Raw genomic sequence first — 23,968 nt, forward strand, 5'->3', positions numbered from 1 at the left:
AGAGAGAGAGAGGGGGGAGAGAGAGAGAGAGAGAGAGAGAGAGAGAGAGAGAGAGAGAGAGAGAGAGAGAGAGAGAGAGAGAGAGAGAGAGAGAGAGAGAGAGAGAGAGAGAGAGAATAGAAATAATCTTAGATTGATATCTGGGGGCAGCAGTTAGTTGGCAATGAACGGACACGCGAAACCCATTCAAATTCTACCTGATGGACCAAATATAGAGTTAGGAGAACGTCCGTTCCCCTTCCGCATGTTTCCTGATCAAGGAAGATTTTCTCTCACTATATTTAGAAAGGAGGTAAGCTTCTTTGCTCGCCATTTCTTTTTTTTCGCTCGGCCATATTTGTAACATTAAATATTTACCTAACAAATAAAAACGATGTATAGTCCCGTTGAAGCAAACGTTACGATGAGAGGACGCGTGCAACTGCATCATTATCAGCACTTAAGCGGATCATTACTTTCTAATTATCTCACCATAACTGATAAATATTCAGAGCTTTGAGAGCCTTTGATGAATAATTATCAAATTTTGAGTCATAATTTGATGGCCTATAAATTACTGAACACATCTTACGTAAATAACAAAGCGTCAACAACAAACAACTTTCCGCCTTCCGCTCACAATCCTGCACCAGTAAAATTCTCCCGCAGTTTGCTGTCAAAATTTCTGCTTCGTCACCGTTAATCCGCAGCTGGCGACATTCGCACCATCTGCCTCCTCGTGAGACGACAGCGTCCATTTTTGGGCCGCCACATCTGGCATTGTCTCCCGTCCTCTTTGACCTCATATGACCCTCAGACGCGCTCACCCGGCCGATACAGGCCGGTCTTTTGCCAGACAGATCAAGAGACAGATAGCTGGCCAGGACGACCCGGGGCTAGCCGAGACGTCTGGCGGTTTTGAGACCGTCTGCCACAAACTCTCATCACAAATGACGGCCTGAAGCCACGTGTGGGGCTTTGTCGAGAGCCGCCAGGGCGGAAGTTGATATTCGCTGGCTGCAGTTGAGTGCCATAGATTCCCGATCATTGGCTGTCATTGACGGAAACGGTTCGGTTATGTCTTATGATGTCTGTCGATTAAATGGGCAATAAATGCCGACCCAAGTCTGGTTCTTTAGCGATGTCTTGGTACTAAACTAGCCGATGATATAAATCACAGCTGACTGTATGGCGAAAAGGAATTCCGAAAGTGCGATTTATCAAGCAAAGCAATTTTCTGGAGAAAGGCACCTACCTCACTGACTCTTTGCATTACCAATGAAAACTCTGGAGCTAACAACCCAAACTTCCGTCTCAAAGTGGAAGCGACTGTTGCTGTGAGAGGGTATGGGTTCTAAATGCAGCGTTTTAGCGCAGCTTAACGACCTTTCCATGCGGCGAATGAGCGCTTGCCACGTAGCGTGATCTATGCGTGCGCGCACCAGCTGACCCGCCCGACGCGGGGTCATTCTTCGCTCTGTGTCGGCACGCGACGGAAGCGCTTCCCGTCCGCCTCCCCGCCGCCTCCATGTCTTATTGTTTACATGTATGATGAATTTTTTAGCGGTGCACGTTGCAATGTCGGCGTTGTACCTCACCCAAATCCGGTTGGAGGGAAATACAACACCCTGTTACACTACACCGTCTTTGCAAGCGCAAAAGAGCAGCATGGAAAGGTTGTTACTCCTCTACCTAGCAATCGAAGCTGATATACAGGGTTGGGCAGATAAATTGGGACAAAATTCAACTTCCTCTAAAACGACTATTTTTTGAGTGATTAAGATAATTTTTGAACGTAAATATAGGCTAATGAATACTTTTCCATGTTATGCAGGTTGCGTTGTAATTTTGAATCGGCTGATCACAGAACGTGGGCTTAAGCAAGTCACTATCAACTTAGTCCGCGCCCACATGCATGCCAATACTCTAACTATGCTCCATCAAATGGCTGAAAGTAGTGTGTATCGAACAGACGTAAACGTTGGAGGAAGAGAAGATGTTGACTCATCCTTACATACTTATTGCATTGACACCGGCCGCTCCCCCGGTTTTCCAGGGGGGCTAAAAGGCAAAATTCAGTTAAATCAGAGGATCCTCGCGAAAACAGTGGCGCGAGCTTACAACGAAGGTAGCCGCGCTATGAGAAAGCGATATACCAGCACCTCAAACATGTACTCTTATGCATTGATGCATATCGACCTGTTAACATAGATGTTGAAGCAGCTGTGACGTTACTAAAGATTGTTTCCTCTTGAAGGGCTTGGAGAAGCGAGCAAGCACGTGCAGGTCTTTTTCGACGATGGTATCCCCATAACCGAACATATGAACAACCGCAAACACCATGAAACATCGCAACCAGCCCAGAAGACGTGATCTTAGTTCCAAAAAGCATGCAACAGACCTCGGTGATGGCATTCCACTCAGTGACTTCTGACGGCCACGTGGGGCCCCCTTATTTTACGGAATCGGGAGGGGGTTCGCCCTTACAGCGTACCTAACCATTATTCCGACAGTTCGAATCAACAAGATGGAAGAAGGCATCATCCTGCATGGAGTGATGCTCTTCGAGGAGTCAGCTCCTCGGCATACAGTAAATTAAATACAAAATCTCCTGAAACGGAGGATCCCGGAAACTGTACCCAAGGCTAAATGGCCCCTCCCTCACTAAACCTCAGCCCACACAAGTTCTGGTTGCTGGGGCGTTTTTGCGGCCGAGTCTAACGAACGTCCCCATGTGACTGTGGTGAGCCTCAGCAGTGCCAGTTGGCTACAATTACGAGCCATTTCAGACGGGAGATCTCGCCGCGCGTGCGGCCAGTCCAGGCACCGATAAGGACTGATGCAGGTGGACCACAGTGATCATATTTGGTGATAAATGTGTAAAATTGGTGTGACAATATGTGATCCAAATTTGAAATGCCTACGTTTACAAATTTCTAAGCTACGGCGTTCTGAATGCAAATATGTATTTTGTCCCAATTTATCTGCCCAACCCTGTAACTGTGTCAGTCGCGGCTCATCTCTTCGTGGTCGCGACCTGGCTTTGGTCGCGACCCTTTCGAAAGGGCTGCCATCTAACGGTAAAACCCAGCAGCTGCGCGCATATAGGTATGTATTGCTCGGCCGGAACCAGATTGTCCCATTCCCCAAAGAACGGAAGACAGGAACTACGGCAAATAGCCTGTTTGCGTGACAATACGGAACACCGGTACGAGAGACGACACGCAATCAGGGTGGCTGGCTAAAGAACATCGTCTGCACAGCGCAGAATCGCAGCACAGTCATCTCATCACACGGAACATGCATGGAAACTACATGCTTTATTGTGTTCTGTTTATTTACTTCTCCCTCCTCCCCGCCCAACAGGCCAATGTTGCCCAATTACTTGGTGGGCTCCCTTTCCACCTCAGGCTACGGCTGTTGCGGGAGCCTACCTCGCTTCTGGTGGCGTGCTAACCAACCAATACCCCCCAGCAGGGCGTGGAAATCCAGGACCCCCAGCCGTGCGCGGGAAAACAACCATTTTGCCTCACAAAAGTCAAGTAGTATGTTCATGTGGATGTAGTCAAATCTCCTCTAAGGGTGTACTGAATGACAAGTGGAGCCCAGAATACGTGGTTTTGCACAGTTCTGATGGCTCTCAGTATCACAAAAAAGATCAATGAAAACGAATAAAACCTGAATAAAACGACAAAACAATGGTAACAGCCGTCGCCTCATGAGCAATCAAGGTATCATGTATATAACGTCAGATAATTTAACTGCGGACAAAAAATGAACAAAATACGGAAATATGTGTTTGTTGCAACAAAAGGCTGGCAGAACACAGTCGCTGTGTTCTGTAGGTGTAAATTCTGTCCCTAAATGTTTACCACCACAAAAAGCGTTTCTAGATTCACGCTCCGGTGAATTTGAACTCCAGCATTTGCATGTGAGATTGTGTCAGACCTGAGACGACTGAGGCATCGCGCACCCCGAAGCTCACTGGATTCTCGCCTTCTCGTTGATGGTGTTGTGTTGGCTAAGATATGCTAACAAATCGCGAGGCACGTTTTGACACACGCTCTTTGGTATTTAAAAGTAATGTTTTCTTAGGCGTCACAAGCTGATAGGATTTACGTTGATCTTTTCGCTAATGGCATAGCGAATTCAGAACACATCGGCTACTAAGTAAACAAGCCATTTCACACGGCGCTGGCTCCCGAAGAAAATACAATAAAAACACACAGCAACAGGTTTTCTTGCGTACAACAGGCAGCAAGTCAAAACTAATAGGTACATTTCTACTGCAGGTTAAAGTAGAGGAAAAGCCAGGAGCTGACACAGTTTAATAAACTTGCAGTCGATGCGAGTACATACTTCGTAAACGCTAACAGCCGATTACTGGTAGTTGTAGGGGCGCTTCTCTATCCCGGCCTGAATCATAAATCCATAGTCGCGACGCCCGATATGAAAATGGGCAACAAAGAGACTATTCATTTCTCATAAGTCTTAAATGTCTGAAATCTAAGGGCACGAGGCAGGGCTGGGTCAGGTCAGGTTCAGGTCAGGTCAGGTCAGGTCAGGGTTAGGTTTGGGTCAGGTAAGGGTCAGGTAAGGGCAGTTTAGGTCAGGGTCAGGTCAGGGTGAGAGCAGTGCCAGGTTAGGTCAGGTACAAAAGGACAGAATACATGTTATGGTAGAAACAGATTGCCAGCAGTAAATGTTGATGCAATAGCCGCAATGCACGTATCACATCGACGTTATCAATCGCCATCATTCTGCTTTCTCATCAAGACGCATAGCATTGTCTATACTTTGAAATCTAAATGTAAGTTCAAACCCTCGACAAGGTCAATTGTTTAAGTCGTAATTTGACAGCGAAATGTTACAACAAGGTAAATTGTAAAAGTCATAAGTTAAAAGCGAACTGTTGCAACAACGGCATACAACAAAAAGGGTAAAAACATGCGCATAATTAACCCAACAAATGCTACGCCTAGAGAGGAAGTTTGATTGATGACCAGACTACATCCGAAAAACTAGTTCACAACAAATCGCCCCTAGTTATTTGGAGAGAATCAAACCAGTGCTATTCAGTATATAGCTAGCTACCAGCTCTTCGCTTCCTGATACACTATCGTACCACCGGCAGTCTGCACCGAATAACATCAAAGCAATAGATGTTCCCAGACATTCGATTACGGCCACTATTCAGGAAGGACTCTGCCGACCGAAATCAAAGCTTCGCTGGAATCCAATGGCTGGTGTGGTCGCCCAACTTAAATGCGATATCCGCACCAGACTTTTGGCTTCGACATCCATGGGAGCCAGATGGCGTCTGGATGCTCGTGCTGAAAGTGCCCCTCTCAGTTGACCTATAGCATCTTCTTCCGTATCGTCACATGATTCCTAGTCGAAACTTCAATGAAGCTACTTATATAAGGTTTAGAGATCGTCCACATAATGAATTACAGGGCGCATGTAACGGCTAGACGGTGAATACTAAAAACGTTTAGCGGGAACAGCTGAATAGACAGACTGACAGAGCGATCAATGGATCGCCGAGTCGACAGACCAACAGACCGACAGACCGACCGACAGACCCGACAGACCGACAGACGGATCGATGACAAATTAAAACGGCCAAAGAAGCCAGACAGATAGTTTATGCTGTTTCATAGCAGTTTTTGTATTGTTTGCGCGCGTATAACCTATGCATTAATGCTTGAAAGTGCATGCAATAGACTAGATGCGGAAGGTCATCGTTATCAGGCCCCGGACGGCCCCGGCCCTGAACATCCTGCCGGCCTTTTGATTCTGGTGTGAGGCCGTTCAAAATTAATATCGTCCTGTTACGTCGGGTTATTGTACCATTAGTTCTTCTCTAAGCCAGCTCACGTGTGAACCCGGGCTGACTCACTGGCACGGAATTATTCTAATGGACAGCAGAGAGCATCTAATGCATCTGACCACAACAGCGTGACACGTTCACAGAATATTGATGCTAATCTAATCATGCCTCTGGATGCCCACGAGATCTTGTGATACATTAGCTAGTGAGGCTTGGAAACAAGCAGCACGAGAGTCTCAGGTCATCCGGGGCGATATTTTTGATGGCCCTAGGGACATGTGACAAACCTAACCAGCGTTTATATTCAAGATATGTTGGCGATAAGTTTGAAATGTGACGTGAATGATTTTCAATCACGTTCTGTCTCGACAGGAACGTTGCAACTTAGTTTGCATCGGTATGATCTCTATGTACAAAAAAAAAACGAAAAAAAAACGGAAGACTTCGATGCGAAAACATGTCGCATAAAAATACATGAAACATGATAATTCATAAAAAGCCCTACTTTCATCAATAATCACGAAGTTCAGTCAAAGCCTAGGGCCGATATGAATACCTTGATAAGGATTAAAAAGAAGAAGATGAGTCATAATCGATGCTGGAAAAATAAGGAAGCAAAGTCATAACAAATTAGTTCAACTACGCTAGTCATCATGATCATCATAAGAGTCCGTTTGTGTCATGATGGGGTCAATGCTGGAGTCCGTTCGAGTCATGATGGAGTCAAAGAGGCAGTCATGAGAGTCAACCACTACCTCGCAGCCCAACGTAGGGACTAAAGTCAATAACCATCATCCGTTACAACTAATTTACCTCTTGTGACATGCACAATGCACAGTAATTGCACAAAGCTCACTCTGAGCTGCTAGTTCAGGTCGAGAGTGGTGGGATTTGCATGAGAATCAGTTGCCCGAAAAAGGGCCTCGTGCAGATACCGGATCACAACCCACAGGGCGACAAGAATGTTAGCCCAAGAGCGATTTGTTTCCGGCTTAAGTGATTTAAAAGCATGCTCTCGGAAGTCGGATTAGCCAGAGCGACATTCAGTGTATCGTCCTCAGACAATGTCAGCTGTCTGTCCAGGCAAGTGCACCCAGGCAGACAGGCGGCTGTCTGTCCCCGGACTAGTGCACTCCCGCACCTGAATGGGCATGGTCACTCTTTGGTAACCGTAAGGTATTGTAGATATTACTGTTGAAATCCACTCGAATTTACGCAATCGTGGCCATTTTCACGCTTGAGAAGTGTCTAAATCACTTGAATTACTTCCGCACTTCGTTGCCTTATATTCTCTTTGTTTTTTTTTCTGTTATGGTCTTGCATTATCCCGCGCCCGGCTGGGGGTCCTGGATTTCCACGCCCTGCTGGGGGGGGGGGGTGTTTGAACACCCCCCCTTGTAACTCGGCTCCTGGGCCACGTAGCGATACGCAGAAGGCGGCGTTCGAAAGAGCGTCAAAAATAATGACGAAATCACTTCGATCAATTTTTTGGTCAGGTCAAAGGTCAGGTCACCAGAGGTCATTGAAGGCAAAATTTCGCCGATTTCCAGGTCGAATGTCAAAAATTTCCAAGAAGCCAACGCATAACTCGGGAACCAATAGAGCTACAGCGCCGCGGAAAAGCGCATTCGATAGCCCTATTAACGCCCTTTCTGAGTAATTCTCTCAGATTTGACCTAACGTCAACGGTTTTGCCTGCAGGGGGCAAAAACTGCAAAAATAGCCGATTTTTTCGGAAACAGTTTTTCTGCAATAACTTTTAACCCAAGCGCTGTACGAGCTTATTTTTACCGGCATCGTGTTTGTTATGTCTCGCGGCCCACCATCGACACACCACCGCTCGGTTCCGACTGACTGTATTGTAGCACGGTGGTGGGGACGACAGGAGGGTCGTCCCCTCAGGCAGTCCCTGACCTGGGCAGGGACCGACCCAGGTATCACACACACAGTAGCAGGCAACTCACATATCGGCCACCGCCAATGCCCAGGCAGGGGTCTGCACAGGTGTGCACACGGCCCATTACATAACACCTCTCCACCCTATTTTCTTAGTATCGGCCTCGGCCTCAAGTTATAGCGACGCGGCGGATCATCAGGCTGCGGCTGAGTGGTACACTGAGCCGCAGACGGCGGCCGCGGCGGGGACGGCGGCGGCGTCTCGGCGTCCCCTGGCTGAGTGGTCCCTGGATCCGCAGACGGCGGCGGCGACGGCAGCGGCGCCGCGGACGCGGCCCTGGTCCCCGGCGGCCCCCCGGCCGCGGGATCCCTCTCCGCTGGTGCGGCGAGTCGTCCTCTTCCCTCCTCGGAAAGCGGTGTCCCAGGCGGAGGCGGCTGCATCCAACCCGGCGGCATGGACGGCGTCGGCTCATCGGTCAGCTCCATCTGACGGCTAGAACCGCTGGGCACCACGAAGTCTAGGTGGCGCTGTATCACGCGGCCGTCCTCCAGACGAACAGTGATCTTGGATCCAGAGCGGCTCACGCAGTGTCCCGGGAGCCAGCGTGTTCCCCGTCCGACGCCGGCCAGTCCGGAGACCTGTGACACCCAGACACGCATTCCAGGGGTTAGAACACGATCCTGTGACCGACGGTCATATCTCTCCTTCATCTGCTGCTGTGCGGCTGACACACGGTCCTGTAGGTCAGGCAGTAAACAATCCATACGAGTCCGCAAACGTCGGCCCATCATCAGCTCTGCTGGAGTCTGCGCCGTTGTGCTGTGAGGAGAGGTACGGTAGGCAAACAGAAACCGGCAGATTTTCGTGTCCATGCTGCCATGTTTCTGCTTTCTCAGGCCCTGCTTCACCGTCTGCACACAACGCTCCGCTAGACCGTTACTTTTGGCCGACAGGGGTGCGGTCAGCAAGTGGCGCATGCCCAGCTGCTTGCAGAACGTCTCGAACGCTGGCGCTGTGAAACATGTTGCGTTATCACTGACCAGGGTCCGCGGGATTCCAAAATATGCAAATGACTTGCGCAGCAGCTCCATGGTATTCTCGGCTGTCGTTGAACGGGCCAAGTGCACGTCAATCCATTTTGAGTACGCATCGACAACAATCAAGAGCAAGTGGCCATCGAACTGGCAGTGATCAATATGCACTCGGTCCCAGGGATTTTTCGGCCAAGCCCACGGACTGAGTGGCGTCACGGGTGCCTGTCGGCGATACTGCTGACATGTCGGGCAGTGACGCACCAGTTCAGAGACTTCCCTGTCTATCCCAGGCCACCAGACATACATACGAGCGAAACTTTTCGTGTGACTCTCTCCCAGATGTCCCTCATGCAGCATAGACAGAATTCTAGGCCGAATCTTGGGGGGTACCACCACCCGTGACCCCCACAGCAAACATCCATCCTGAATGCTCAGCTCACCTTCCTTGCTTCGGTACTGTACCAGCTCTGGCATCACGAGGTCGCCCGATGGCCAGCCCTCTCTGGTGAAGCGCAGAACGGCACTCAGCACAGGATCCCTGGCGGTGAACAGACGGATGGACTCAGCGGTGACCGGTGACGAGTCGAAGAACTGCATCAGGTGCACCGTCTCAGCTGGAACGGGCAGCTGGGGCGATCCTGCAGACACAGGAAGTCGGCTCAATCCATCACAGTGTCCCTGCTTGATACCCGGCACATATTCCATCTTATACTTGTACCCCGAGAGCAGCATAGCCCATCGTGTCACCCGGGGAGAGGCCATCAGTGATACCGGCTTATTTCCTCCAAGCATACCCAGCAGCGGCTTATGATCTGTCCGGATCAAGAATTCACGACCTGCCAAGTAAAAATTGAACCTGGCCAGGCCAGCAATCACTGCCAGGCCCTCGCGATCGGTCTGGGAATACCGTCTCTCAGTCTCCGACAGAGACCGCGAGTAGAACGCAACTGGCCTCTCAACATGGTTCCTGTCCATGATACTTAGGACACATCCTACCCCCACCGGGCTGGCATCACAAGCCAAAATGACTGGAGCTGTCTCGTCAAAGTGCGCTAAAGTCAGGGTTGATTTCAGCATACCTTTCGTACTCTGAAACGCCTTCCTCTGAGCTGGGCCCCATTCCCACTTCTGCTCCTTTTTCAGCAGCTGATACAGCGGTGCCAGTTCTGTGGCGAGGTTTTTCAGGAACTTCGCGTAATAGTTGACCAGGCCGAGCCATGCCTGAAGCTCTTTCAAGTTTTTGGGCTCTGGGGCTTTTTCAATGGCACTGACCTTGTCTGCTGTTGGTTTGATACCATCTGCCGTGATGTGGTGTCCCAGATACACCACTTCTGATGCCGCGAACTGACACTTCTTCCGCTGCAGTCGCAGTCCTGCCTCCGACAGACGTCTCAGAACCTCCTCCAGCCGCTGCAGATGTTCCTGTTCGGATCCTGCTGAGACAATGACGTCATCGATCAGCACACCAACTCCTGGGATTCCAGCGAGCAGCGATTCCATGTATCTCTGGAAAATCGCCGGGGCTGAGGCATATCCAAAACCCAGCCTAGTCGGTACCAATATTCCCTTGTGCGTATTGATAGCCATGTACTTCCTGCTGTTTTTATCTAGCTGAATCTGATTATATGCGCTTTTCAGATCTAGTTTCGTGAAAATTCTGGCACCCTGAAACAGCGTGAATAGCTCCTCAGTCTTGGGCATCGGGTACCTCTCTAGCGGCGTTACTTTGTTGACCGTTAACCGATAATCACCACAGAGACGGACCTCACCTGACGCCTTCAGTGCAGTGACGATCGGTGCAGCCCACGTGCAGTGTTTCACCGGTTCCAGCAGCCCGGCCTGGATCTGACGGTCCAGCTCGGCGTCGACAGCAGCACGGTACGCCAGCGGTACCGGCCTGGGCTTGTAGAAGATGGGACGTGTGTCTGGGTCAATCGGGATATCTACCACAATCCCCTTCGCACATCCCAACTCATCCGCAAACACATCAGAGTGCTTATGCAGCACAGACTCAACTCCGCTTCCCAGCGTCTGCGTCGTCACCATGCAGATGGTTCTCCAGTCCAGTCTGATGCTCTCCAACCAGTTCCTGCCGAAGAGCAGCGGCCCTGTCCCATCAACTACTACCAGGGGCAGGCTAAACGACTCTCCGCGGTACACCACGTCCATCTGTACCTCACCTCGGACCTTCAGAGGCTCGCCTGAGAAGGTGTGTAGGATGAGGCTGCACGGCTGCAGACGGCGTTTCTTCTCCGGCCAGAGCTCTTGAAACCTGCTGAACGAACAGACGGATACAGATGCACCCGTGTCAAGCTCCATCCTGACATCACGCCCATCCAGCGACATGTCCAGCATGATCGGAGGCCGGCTCTTCACCACATGAATCCGCTCCCGACACTGAAAAACCTCCCCGATAAAGTCACATTCTTCAGTGTCTGCCTCCATCACCCTCTGCTCTTCCCCAGATCCTGCACCATCGCCCTCCTCCTGACGGACCACCTCCGACCCAACATGTTTCACCGTCCCTGCCCGGTGAGCGGCCGATGTATGCCCGTACTTGGAACACTGGAAGCAGCGCTTACGTTTAAAGTAGCATTCGGATTCAGAGTGCGTTCTGTTCAAACAGCGCCAGCATCTCTCACCTTCATGCCGCGCTTGCTTACTGGCGTTGTGTCGCTCCTGGCTGGTCCGCTGTGAGGCTGACGGGCCCGTCCGGACACGGTTCACTGCCGTCTCCCCCGTAGCGGACACCACCGGCTGGCCAGCTCCCGCCAGCTCCTGTAGGTTTTGACCTGCTGTTTCCGTTGCCACAGCAATCTTGATTGCCTGCGGCAAAGTCAGCTCAGCTTCTGCCAGCAACCTGCGCTGAATGGGGTCAGAGTTAACTCCACACACCAGCCGGTCTCTGATCATTTGATCAAGAAACGATTCGAATTTGCAGTCCCGTGACAGCTGTCGCAGGCGCGCCACAAACTCCTGAACAGACTCTGACTGTACTCGACAACAGGAAAAGAACCGATATCTTGCGACAGTTACCGATGTGGGCGGACAAAATTGCTTGCTCAATGTTTCAACAATCATGACATACGTCACCTCATTTGTTTTTTTCGGTGACAACAGCGATCTTACCGTACCGTATGTCCGAGCTCCCATACTGCTGAGGAGAATGGCCCTCTTCTTAGCATCGTCCTGGATGTCATTAGCCACGAAGAATTGATCCAACCTTTCCGCATACTCTTCCCAGTTATCTTGTCCTTGGTGAAATTCTTCAATCTTCCCCAACGGCATGGCTCCGTCCTCACTCCGCTCGTCGCCAATGTTATGTCTCGCGGCCCACCATCGACACACCACCGCTCGGTTCCGACTGACTGTATTGTAGCACGGTGGTGGGGACGACAGGAGGGTCGTCCCCTCAGGCAGTCCCTGACCTGGGCAGGGACCGACCCAGGTATCACACACACAGTAGCAGGCAACTCACATATCGGCCACCGCCAATGCCCAGGCAGGGGTCTGCACAGGTGTGCACACGGCCCATTACATAACAGTGTTCCACTCGTCAAGACGCATCGAATGAACTATAACTTGACCTTGAAAGGTCAACTTGAAAATTTGACCTCAGGTCAAGGTCATGACCTGACCGGAAAGGGTCATGTTGCATATCAGTCGATCCGTATCGTCGAGCTGAACACATCTAAGGCGTTTTCATCGCTCTAGCATGCCTCTATCAAAAGGTATTTGCGAAAAACTGATAGATACCATTCGTGACCTAAGATGACCTCAGGGCATAAACAAGGGTCACGGACACCATTTTCATGTTCAGTGTGTCTAAACCACTTGTAATTCGGTGTTTGGGAGTGTTTATAATGTCTTTCGTCCAAAAGAGGCGCATTTCAATTTTCTCCCATTGACTTATAATGGGGAGGTCGCAAAATTGACCTGACCTTAGGTCATCGATATCAAAATTCTGAGATAAACATTTTGTACATGCTATTGCTCTTAGCGATCGCTGAAAGTTTCAAAGCGATCGGTCACTCGGTGTAGCTATGACAGACATTGAAACTTTTTATGAGGTGAGGTCACTTCAAGTGACCTGGTGACCTGACCTTGAATGACCTTGGTCTGAAATTTTCACAGCATGTGTAGAATTGATGTATGATAAGGTGTACCAAAAACGGCGGCGCGGAGCGCCGCCGTTTTTGAGATATTCGCGAAAAACCACAAGGGGGGTGTTCAAACACCCCCCCCCCCCCAGCAGGGCGCGGGTTATTAAACATGCGCCCCGCTGGTTTCCGTACTCCGCAGAACGTACCGTGCTGGGAGGGGGGGGGGGGCAGATTCTGCCCCCTGTGTAACTTCCGAACATATTGTCAAGGTCAAAAAGGTGTCAAAGTGGTCAAAGCTCAAGGTCAAGGTCAGATCAGGTCACCAAAGCCAGCTATTGAATAGGATATATGCGACACATGTTTTAAGAGGCATTTTACTCATATAACTTAGTGTGCATATACTCAATTACTGATATGGACCATGTTTGGATGACATCTCACATCAATGTCTAGGTCAGGTCAAGTAAGGCCGCATTTTGAAGTTTTTTTCTTCGAGAGCAAAAATAATCGAATGGTGTTATTTTTAGTCATGTAGGTGGTATAAAACTCCCAAAACTCAAAAGTCAAAATGCATAGCAATCTAAAAAAACTGTTATGGAAAAATGCATCAAAAATCCAAAGTTGTCCAAAAACAAAGATGGCCAAAATAAAGTAGAACTGCTCACGTATTTTTGCTTCGTCTTGATTTCTTAAAAACTGACGAAATTAAAACTCCCTTCCAAAGAGCGTTGAAACTTTTCTTAAGTGCCTTTCAAGTTTTTCAGCTTTTGAAGCGAAAATTGGGTGACATAATATCATTAAAACATCATTTTTCAAAACATTTTCGGGCGGATTTCATTAAAAAAGAAATTCAGAGAAGACGTGAAATTCATTCGTGATAAACTAAGTTAAACGTAGCTGACATAAAGCGTTTGAAATATACTGGCGGACCACTGCAGGGGGCAGATTGTGCCCCGACCGCTACCACGCCGCCCATGCTATCTATCATTGGTCACATGGGTCACCTACCTACTGTAAGCCTCATCGAGTTGTAATTTATTTCGGCGTTTTAATTGCTGGTGCCGCTCTCAGCTCTAAGTGCAGTTTCATCTAGATTTATTATCCCGAAGCCCTGTTGACATTTACGCCACGAGTTGGCTGGTTAGGACAGCTCAGTTGGATGACCGCCCGCGGGCTCGTAACGTTGTTTTAAGGGGCGTGCGCTGCCGCAATTTGTTTTTCTTTCTTTTTCATTGTATTTTTTTGTATTTCTCTTTTTGGATTTTCTTTCGACCTTCGGCCCTGCCATACCCCAGCATTGCTGTTCCGCGTAACGCTGTTTTAATGGGAGCACCGAGTCATGCTTTATCCTATAAACACAAAATTGGGACGCTGCTAAAACCTTCAACTGGCCGCATATTTCTGGGAGTACTTCTAAGCAATATGCAAGTTTATTAATGAGCCAGTCAGTGTTAGGGTACATGGATACCTTGATAAATCGAATTTCAACCTAGACTCATAAATGTCCCGTGTCCGTTTCTATTAGCTCGTCCAATAATACAGACAGGGAATTTCTGATTCATCAAAAGCCACTCAAATTGCTAAATACTACAAGTTGAAAATCAGCGAGCTTCTGGGCCATGTCCCAGACATGAAAACGAGGAAACAAGTAGGATCCAAACCGTAAATACATGATATCGCATTTGCTTAATTAGAGGATGAGTATTGGGAGATAGTGTCCCTATTCTCAACAGAAAAAAGGCAAGCTGGTTTTGCATTTGCATCAAGTGTGTTCTCATCTCTCCACCTTTTTATTCAGAGCCCGCCTGTCCAAAGCTCTTCGTCCCGTGTGACCGGGCGCACGTGGGCGTCTGCCGGGAGCACCTTTGACACGGCGCAGGGGTCGGTGATGGGTGGTGGACGTTACCCTGCCCGGCGGCGGCCCGGGCCGTAATAGGCCATCAGACAGGAGCTCAACTAGCCCCCCCCCCCCCGCTTCCGCCCCCGTGAGGGCTCCAGTCGAGCATGACGGTATCGATTTTGGACCCTGTGGCCTCTGTAGCATCCACGTGACGCTAGGCCCAGCAATGACTGAACGCAACCAGGCTTTTTTTCAAAATGGCTAGCCTTTTTACAAAATGACGAGGCATTTTGCAAAATGCCTGACCAGCATGGAACGTAGTTAGGTCCCACTACAGATTCTATGGCCAACAGTTTTTGGACGTCTTCCTATACCCTATAGGTACGTGTTCAGCCTGTAGCTGATCGATTTGAAGCTCTGTGATAACGACAATGCTGAGTAACGACCAGGTTGAGTTGCAGACTCGGCTGTAGCATAAAGCATTGTTTAGTTAACGCTGCAAAAACTCCCAAGTACATCAACGCCGTTCATGTTCTGCCTGAAACTAGACCTAACAAAACCAGCCGGAGACCGGCCCTAGTCAATAGGCAGGCCCGGTTGATGTACAATTACATGTAAACGAATGAGTGTAGTGTTTGTTTGATTGTGCCATTACGGACAAAACTGCATTATGTATTTGGACATTAAAAACACGTTCGAATTTAATTATAATTTCCCACTCCTTCTCTCTCATCCTCACATTTTAACACGCGCAGTGGAAGGGGGAGGGGGCGGACTCCACCCACCCCTCCTGTTTTTCGCCAATAACTCGCGCCGCAAGGTTTTCTTTAGGTTTTCTTCCTAACTTTTCTTTGGAATAAAAAAGCTCTCTGATCACAATGAATATTAAAGCAATAATTAACAAAACACGATTAATTTTGCTATGTGGCAACAGTTTTGAGTACCTACCTACTTGCATGGTCCCAACTCCTAGTTAAAAATATCAAGCTCCACATCGGGAGAATCATCAGGTCGCTTGGCGTACCTGACGAGAGCGTTGGTTTCAAAAGACACTAACGCCTAAGTGTGTGGGATCGAATCCTCGCGAACTCTAATAGTTTTACAGATACAGGCCAGCATAGGGCCAGTCGTTTGTTGACGCTCCAGATTGATCATTTTAAATCCAGCAGCGTCGCTGACGTGGGGGTTGGAAATGTCGCGGGCCTGCACTTCTCAAAATAGAGGTAGGTATGGACTTCCCACTGCTGGACTCCTCTGGTCATAATGCTGGACTCCTCGGTCCACCTACACGCTACCAAAAGGTATATAATTAGGTACTCGTATCTACAACACACTGTTCAGTCATTTTGTAAAATGGCTAGGTATTTTGTAAAATGCCTAGGGATTTTGCAAAATGACTGGAGAGTCAGTCATTTTGTAAAATGCCTAGGCTTTTTGCAAAAAGCCTGGAAAATCAGGCATTTTGCAAAATGCCTAGGCATTTTACAAAATGACTGATTTTCTAAAGTGCCTGCAACATAACTATGATTCTACTTTGCATATATGTACGGTACGCATGTGAATTGTACATATATGCTCATACCCAGTTTTAGAACTTTAGACGTTGCTAAAGATCGTTTTCACTGACACGCCCTAAAGCATATTCGAGAAACGCTCAGGTGAGGAAAGATAAATACAGAAAGTATGCACATTGGACACGACGTCTCTTGTCCGTCTTTTTCATGTCCACTCAATGGCGTCTCACAGAGCCAAATATTTGTTATCGACCAGAGCTTCCCTAGGAATGTGTCCTATTCGGCTGGCGGATACCAACGACAGCTATTGAAGCTATTCGCCGTTAAAAGTTGTTTTTATGTACATAAGCACCCCATTGATGCCTCATTTGCATTATGTTGACCACTGCGTCATCATTTCGATCTAAAAATTAGCTTAACAAAAAAGCCAAAAGGCAGCTGGGGCATTCCACGATAGATCGTACCAGGCCCGTCACCCTCATCTCTCAGATTTGAATGAAAATTAGTACAAGGGGTAATCATAGGCTCCAAAAACACCTGCCAAAATTTCAGACTTCTCAGATGAAAACTTTTTGAGTTACATTGCATAATATTTTCTAAACTTCAGATTGTAAGGGTGATTTTGATGAGCTATAACTCAAAAACGAGCTAAGCAAGCAACAAACGGTAAACAGCTTTTAACTAACGATGAATCAAAGATAAATACAGTATTTTTAAAATTGGAGAGAAAAGCTTTACATATTGAAAAAAGTCGTAGTATTTTTTTAAATTGTCTATAATGGCCCTTGGGACCAAAATTTTTGCCATTTTTATTTCTTCAAAATAAACCTCAGGTCCTTTAAAATCGACATGCAAAAAATTAGAAAGGTGTTCTTTCTATAAGTTCCTCATTTAAATGTATACAAAATGGGTTTCCGGGGGTCGGTACGACCCCACCTCGCCGTTTCGCCTCTAATGGAGCTAGAACCTTGCGGAAAAAACGAGCATGTGCGCCGTTACGAGATGCATCGAATGATACCATATTTTAAGGTCTCGGGTTCATTGGTGACCCTTGAGGTCATTTCAAGTGACCCAAAATTACGGGTCCGGTTTTTGATAGATAACTTCGCAACAAATGGTCGCAGAGCCGCGATTTTAGCATCTTTGTGTTTGCCTAGCTCCGGCGCGTCGAATGGTATACTGTTTGTTCTGGTGAAGTCAGCTTAAGTCGCTGACCTCGGGTAAGCACACTGCCGTGTATTTGGCTCCACGCCCCGACCGGGCGGCCCAGCCGGCAGCCAGCCCCCGGGCATCACGTGACCGCCCCGAGTCCGCGGCAAAGCCAACCAACGCGGCGCTGGACAAACAGCGCCGCTACAGAGATGGTTAACAGTCGGGTCAGGCCACGAAGCTGGGTGAATGAGATAATTTTGCACATCATTCGATTCGCAAGGTCTTCCCGAGTCCATTGGTAGCCTTCCCGTCTCTCTAGCTCAATTTGATCGAGAGTTATTGACGAAAAACTCTTATGGCCCTAGTGACGTACGAATGACGTCACGCAAGGTCAACAATGCAAAAGTGAGGCAAAAATGACTTCAATTGAACTTTCAGTAACCAGTGATATCACTAGGCAGCTTTGCCACCCCATTTGTAGGCTCTCTTTCGAAATCACAATTCGAGAACATTACGGTGACGCAAAATAAGTACATTTATAGAAAGAACACCTTCCTAATTTTTTGCATACTACTTAAAAATGATCCAAAAATGTTTTTAAGTAAATAAAAATTCAAAAAAAATTGGTCCCAAAGGCATAAAGATGCAAATGAAAGGAAACTCGAGGTGTTATACATCAAAAATAGTAAATATTTCAAAATTTTAAAAATGCATATTATTCTTTGTTTCAATGCAAGTTCAATGCCGTATAGCATTTGGCATTTGGATTATCCGTCTTAGAGTTACAGCCCGCCAAACTTGGGGCTGCAACGCAAGATCCAAAACATGTTATACACTATAACTCAAAAACCACTCATCTGATGAGCCTGAAATTGTTACAGGAGGATTCAGAGCCCCTGATTACCCCTTAGGCCAATTATCGTTAAAATCCGAGAGATGAGGGTGTCAAGTTGGAAAAAAGTGGTACGATCTATCGTGGAATGCCCCAGCTGTTCCTTTTTCAGTCAACGCAAATACCTTCCTAGAGTGAAATTGCAGCCATCCTCGCACTACCAGCCTTACGATGAATATTTTCTGCTTGAAACTTGCAGATAATTGTTTCCGCCAACGGGGTAATATGAGTTTTAGCAGACAATCTTGTCAGTTTTAACAGCTCGATTGCTCCATTCTCGCTTCAGGAAAAGCATGCTGGTGACAAGCTCAAATTATAGCTCAACGGTTCAGAGAGCCATGTAATAAAATGTTTAACTTACAATTTGCACCAACGAGGTTTGCGTTTGAACAAAAAGATGCACACCTATCACAGGTAACGCGTCTATTATAATTATATTAGCATATAAGCTGACTTCTGAAACTTGAAGCACGCAAATGTGAAAGCGCAATTCATCAAACAACCTGTGGTGGGCAACACTTGAACACTCGGCTTACCTATGTGCCACGAAATACCTAAAAAAAAAATGGAAGAAACCATCATGACCGCCGCAACATATCAACTTTTGATGTGTCTTTTTCATCTCAAGAATGTTCATTGAGTGTTTGGGTTTCATTGTAACGTGTGGAAGACAAAAACACAAAGTACAGCCACGCTCCTTTCTTCCCTCCCCAACGGCGGCACCTATCTGTTCCTCTTTTGTCTTTGACATTGATCCAAAAAAGTTGCGGATGAAAAGTTTGCTTTCGCAGTATCAGCAACTTCAAAGTGTTCTATTATACTGGATGTGAAGCACTCCGACCTTCTGCTGGTTCTTTGAAAACAAGTCCTTTTTCATATTATGTACGGAAGCACCCTTTCATGGAGAGATGCGAACTCCAGTCAATGCGTGCTTTTTTGTGCGGGTTCGTGTGCGGTGGGTGCCGGCATTGTGGAGAACATTTCGACGTTGGAAGGCCTGAAGGCGTCAGCCTTTGTTGCTGTGTAGTTTGATAAACTGAGTGTAAGGAAAAAAGAAGGAAGCTGCCTTTCAGACTACAAAAGTTGTTTATTTTGGGACTGGGATAAAAAAAAATTCGCACCATTGATCGCTATTTTCATAAAACTTTATGCCAACACTCATTCACCAAAGTGATTCTGGATCATACGAATGAAAGATAGTTGCGCACACAAGCGTTCGAGCGAATCAATAAGCATTGGGATTAATGAAAAGCGCCAGCATCAGCTAGCTGCATGGCATAATGCAAGACAAACATTGAAGACCACGTTATGTGTCACTTTGATGGAAATTGAAGGGTTTGCGACGCATTAGTGAATTACGATGTCATTCGTACGACAGTTGTTCAGAACGCTATTGATTCTCACACCGAACTGCTGAATGTTATCCGAAATTATTGTCAATAAGCGTATTCGGCGCTTGGCCTCTCTTCTAGGCACAGCTCTGAAGTCTATGTAGCTGGAAAACATTGATTTCAGTTCATAATTACACCTCAAACTTCCAGGCACGATACCCGAGACTGCATTCCATTCGCTGCGAATCCGTGTCGCCCTTGCTGATCCCGACTGTGGCATATTTCAGCAGCCCCGCTAACTAGCCATCCAAACTTTATCCCTCCAAATATCAGTCAGCTCCCCGAGTTTTCCCCTCGCGGTCACCTTCCGACGCCGTGGAGCAGCGTCACCAACTGCGGGTCAACTTTGGCCCGGCCTCCGGCTCTGAATTTCAGCACTCCGGGCTGACATTTCCAGCTCGCGGGCCTCCAAACGGCCTCTGGCCGGACCGGGGAGGTCATTCGCGCTGATCGCACCGAGCGTCGAGATTACGGCGGTTCGTGCCGAACTATAGCGGCCGCCCCGGGATGTCCCGGCTGTATGAAACCCGGACGCGTTTCGCGGAATGAGGAAAGCCCGGAGATGGCTGCGGAATGAGGAAAGCCCGTGCCGCTGTTCCCTGAATGGACAGAGCCCCGGAGTGCAAATGTGACCCAAAAAGGCTCCCGGAAGGCGCCAAAGCCGGATAAATGTCCCGAACTAGCGTAAGCTCCGCTGTATGTCTCGATGGAAATAATAGGCAATAAATATCCTAGCAAATGATGTCTTCCACAGGCGTCGTCCAGAATGGTTAGTAAAACGGAAAAACAACAGCAGAAACAGCCTGTGCCTAAAAATTACAATTTCACACTATTCACACTACTCTAAAACATGCAACCGTTCAAGTTCACGGTACTGTTACGACTGAGTCGGGATAAGACCTCAATTTCATGGCGTCGCTGGCTTATTTATTTCCGGTGCCCCCAGTGCCACATTTTGACCAGGCGCCTTGCCAAACGCCACAGTGATAAACATGAGCGTCCTGTCGGCACGCCGCGGCCACATTTGCGACGGCGGCACCTTCAAACATCGCCCACCGGCTCATTTCGACCGGAAGCGGGCCATTTCCGGTGCGAGAAACGGCCAAAAACGCTGCAACAATATTTAATTTCAACCTGGAAAGGCTGTCTGGGAGAGATAGAAGCCGCAAGGAGCTCGAGTGAGCTAGTAAAAAACGCAATATGTTACAAAAAAAGTCCATATGAAGCTCGTTTAGGTTTATCGCAATGAAAATCAGAATTGCATTTTCTTTACAATACATAGGAAGTCATTCACATCCTGACGGTGCCTAACCAACAAACCAGATTGCATTTTACATTCACTTACGAGCTGCATTTCATTTCCACCTTTTCTAAAATTACACATTCGCAAAAACAGAATCAACGAAGCATTACCTCTCCTGCACCTACCCTGCCCCTGTCCCCACCAAGCCCCCCCCCCCCACCCCCGCCGGGGATCCCGACAAACAGTGAGTGCGGTTGGCCGGCCGCGGAAATTGCCGCACCGAAATAGCGACTGCTGGTGGCACCCAGGGCCGTCTCGTCTAGCACGGGTGTCCAATTAGGGGTGGGGAGGGGAGGGCTCAGTAGGACCCTGCAGTCTCGGACGGAGCATTTGTCACTGGGGTACCAGGGGGTGATGTAGTCCCTTAGGGTTTTCTTGAATCTAGCCTTGAATTGAGTCTTTGGATGTGCCTCACTTGAGCTTGCTATAATTTCGTTTTTTTTTTCTCCAGTCATATAATAATAAGGTTTCTTGTCGGTTCGGGTCAGATGCGACCACCAGTTGCGCCTGTAAGTGGTCACGATTGTATGGTGTAGTGTCAAGAGTCCTGTGGTATTAATGACAAAGGTTCATATTTTATATTTTTTTTGCCTGCCACCGGGGTTGGCCGTGGCATCCAACAACGTGGTACCTGCTGTGGGCTGAGCGTATCTGAGCAAAGCTCAGTTGCATAGAGGAATGCAGGATACCTACCTACTACGCTTCCGTAGCCTGCCTACGCATCGAAAGTATGTATGAACAAACAACGTAGGTACGGAAGAGACATGCCATTGCATAGTATTGTGTGCAATACCCAAAAGATTTTCTTATATTACATGAGGAAAATAATTGAAGAAAATTCACTCATGGCGGGCTAGTGCTAGTTAGCGTGAATCGACACGTTTTGTACATAAAGTATACATGTAACCAGAGATAGGGGACAATCAGAAAACTAAAAACATAACATGGACTCTCCTTCGAAATGATGACTGCAGGTATGCCATTCCACTGGGAGACTAAAACAAATGAATAGAGGAGCTCGCGAAAACATTCATAAATGCAGGCAATGCGAATCCCTCCGTACTTTCAATCAATTCAGATAAGCCCCTTGGGTATTTACGTGCAAGGTTTTCCGATAGCGGTGCTAAGAAGCAAAAACTGCAATGTGTTAAGTAGACGGCAAACCAGCCAATGAACGAAGCTTTCGATCGATGTGAAAGCCGCTTTGTGGCTAATCGCATTAGCAGCTTGTTACCACGCATTCTTGTTTCCTGGAGATATGTTAAAACTCACACTTGCACACTGTTCATGTTAGGATACATATTGTTACGTACGTCAGTGCTTTAATAATAGGCAGTACGTTAAATTACAATGTATTTTACATGTACATTACAATGTTGGTTGAACACCCTTAATTAGACAATCAGAATACAACCTGGAAACGTCCCCTACTATTTCCTAAGTCCGACCGGGCTATGGGAGTGGGCATGGGACAGAAGGCTGGCAGTATCGTGATCACCGACCAGTCTCCAGGAGAGGTGTGCAGCTAGGGCGCAAGAACCCTGAACTGACCCAGGTCATTTGTTTGTTTTGTTGGGTTAGGCCCTTTCGGTCGACAAGACCATTGCAGAGCCGGAAGGATGATAGGAATTAGGGGGAGACATCGGTCTGGGCAGGCACCCTAGTGAGTCGCCGGGGCTGAGCCCGTCCAGAGGACAGGCCACCCAGCCCCAAGGCACTCACTGCACCCGGCTACGGGGTGCGCTCCCTCGGGAGCAGCGGTGCCGCTCCAAGGGAGCAGCCCGCATGAGATAAAGTTGCCTGTCCAGCCCGGAGGGGGGTTGCGGCTTGGAGGAGAAGGATTTCAGTATCCTGAGGATAGAAGCACGGATAGGTGTGACGGATAGGTCATTTGTTTGTTTGTTTTGTTGGGTTAGGCCCTTTCGGTCGACAAGACCATTGCAGAGCCGGAAGGATGATAGGATTTAGGGGGAGACATTGGTCTGGGCAGGCACCCTAGTGAGTCGCCGGGGCTGAGCCCGTCCAGAGGACAGGCCACCCAGCCCCAAGGCACTCACTGCACCCGGCTACGGGGTGCGCTCCCTCGGGAGCAGCGGTGCCGCTCCAAGGGAGCAGCCCGCATGAGATAAAGTTGCCTGTCCAGCCCGGAAGGGGGTTGTGGCGTGGAGGAGAAGGATTTCAGTTTCCTGAGGATAGAAGCACGGATAGGTGTATAGGTCACCCGGTCGGCCTCTTATATAGGCGCCGGCCGCGGGCCGGCGGCGCGCCGCCCCGCGCATGCGCCGCGACCCGCCCCGGGCCGCGTGCGCCGCGACCCGTCCCGGGCCGTCCCGGCTCCGCGAGGCCGGCCGGCGAGCACGCTTAATAATGCGACACAGAATGTAACAGAAAATAACAACGCAAGATAACAGCAAATAACACAGCGTAACACAATAACAGATAGCACAGCGTAACAATATATATAACAATATGAAGATATTTGCGCATTGATCAATCTTTAAAAATTTGCATGGGAAAGCTTCCAAAGAAACTTTCAGCCAGTTTTAATGGATATTTTGCACCGATAAGCGATCATTTTAAAATGATTTCGTTTTTATTTCGAATTGACTTTTGAAGTTAACGGTTACACCTTAAGGTGACCATCCCACCTTAACATAAGTTTTGAGTTGAGATAGCCAAATTGGTGGCCATGGCCTGAAAATACCGGTTTGGGCACTCACAACATCGAAAAATGCTTTAATTCGGAGATATGGAATTTCAAACTTGCAGTTTTCGGATTCTAAGGGGCTAATGCTTTGGAATGCCCCCTTAGAATTTACGACGTCAGCGGAGATCTAACGATTTTTAAATCTTTTACTAAAACGTTTGGTAGCACGCGGTGGTATATGCTGCTTTGCGCTCAACAAATGCCGCACTTTCAAATAAAGTCGCTAGGAACAGCGGAGATCCCAAAAGTAAACAAAAGCAAAAGTCTAATGTCTTGAAAATCGGTGAATATTTTTCGATGAAATTTGGTAGATATTCGTTTTC

The 23,968-nt window shown here is 48.1% G+C and overlaps 2 protein-coding genes across 10 annotated transcripts in view; both read right to left on the minus strand.

Moving 5' to 3' along the window:
• Positions 1–23,968, minus strand: part of LOC122392628 (neuromedin-K receptor-like) — a gene marked incomplete at its 5' end in the record, with an annotated part of 77,140 nt that overhangs the window by 27,059 nt on the left and 26,113 nt on the right. The gene's annotated exons all lie outside the window — the stretch shown is intronic.
• LOC122392626 (uncharacterized protein K02A2.6-like) lies at positions 7,112–12,282 on the minus strand. 9 transcript variants are annotated; one of them, XM_043387700.1, is made up of 5 exons: positions 11,386–12,282; positions 10,513–11,018; positions 10,016–10,179; positions 9,184–9,281; positions 7,623–8,811 (listed from the first exon to the last, which is right to left on the minus strand). In XM_043387700.1, the coding sequence occupies exons 2-5, from the start codon at positions 10,910–10,912 to the stop codon at positions 8,742–8,744; spliced, it is 732 nt and encodes a 243-aa protein (XP_043243635.1). In that variant the 5' UTR covers positions 10,913–11,018; positions 11,386–12,282; the 3' UTR covers positions 7,623–8,741. The 9 variants fall into 9 exon arrangements, 7 of the variants coding, with proteins under 7 accessions (XP_043243628.1, XP_043243635.1, XP_043243631.1 ...); XM_043387693.1 differs by having other exon boundaries at positions 7,112–8,811; positions 10,513–12,282; XR_006258557.1 differs by having other exon boundaries at positions 9,184–9,381; positions 10,513–12,282.

The sequence above is a fragment of the Amphibalanus amphitrite genome, unplaced genomic scaffold (assembly GCF_019059575.1).
Source record: "Amphibalanus amphitrite isolate SeventyFive unplaced genomic scaffold, NRLGWU_Aamphi_draft 000494F_arrow, whole genome shotgun sequence".
Classification (NCBI taxonomy): domain Eukaryota; kingdom Metazoa; phylum Arthropoda; class Thecostraca; order Balanomorpha; family Balanidae; genus Amphibalanus; species Amphibalanus amphitrite.

Bases quoted from the DNA above. Each gene is read 5' to 3' on its own strand.
- LOC122392626 (XM_043387693.1), bottom strand. From the start codon at position 12,031: ATGCCGTTGGGGAAGATTGAAGAATTTCACCAAGGACAAGATAACTGG. The intron at 9,282-10,015 runs GTCAGTGCCATT...GTTCACCGCCAG, and splicing joins TCAAACCAACAGCAGACAAG to GGATCCTGTGCTGAGTGCCG. The intron at 8,812-9,183 runs GTGAGCTGAGCA...GTTCAACGACAG, and splicing joins ACAGTACCGAAGCAAGGAAG to CCGAGAATACCATGGAGCTG.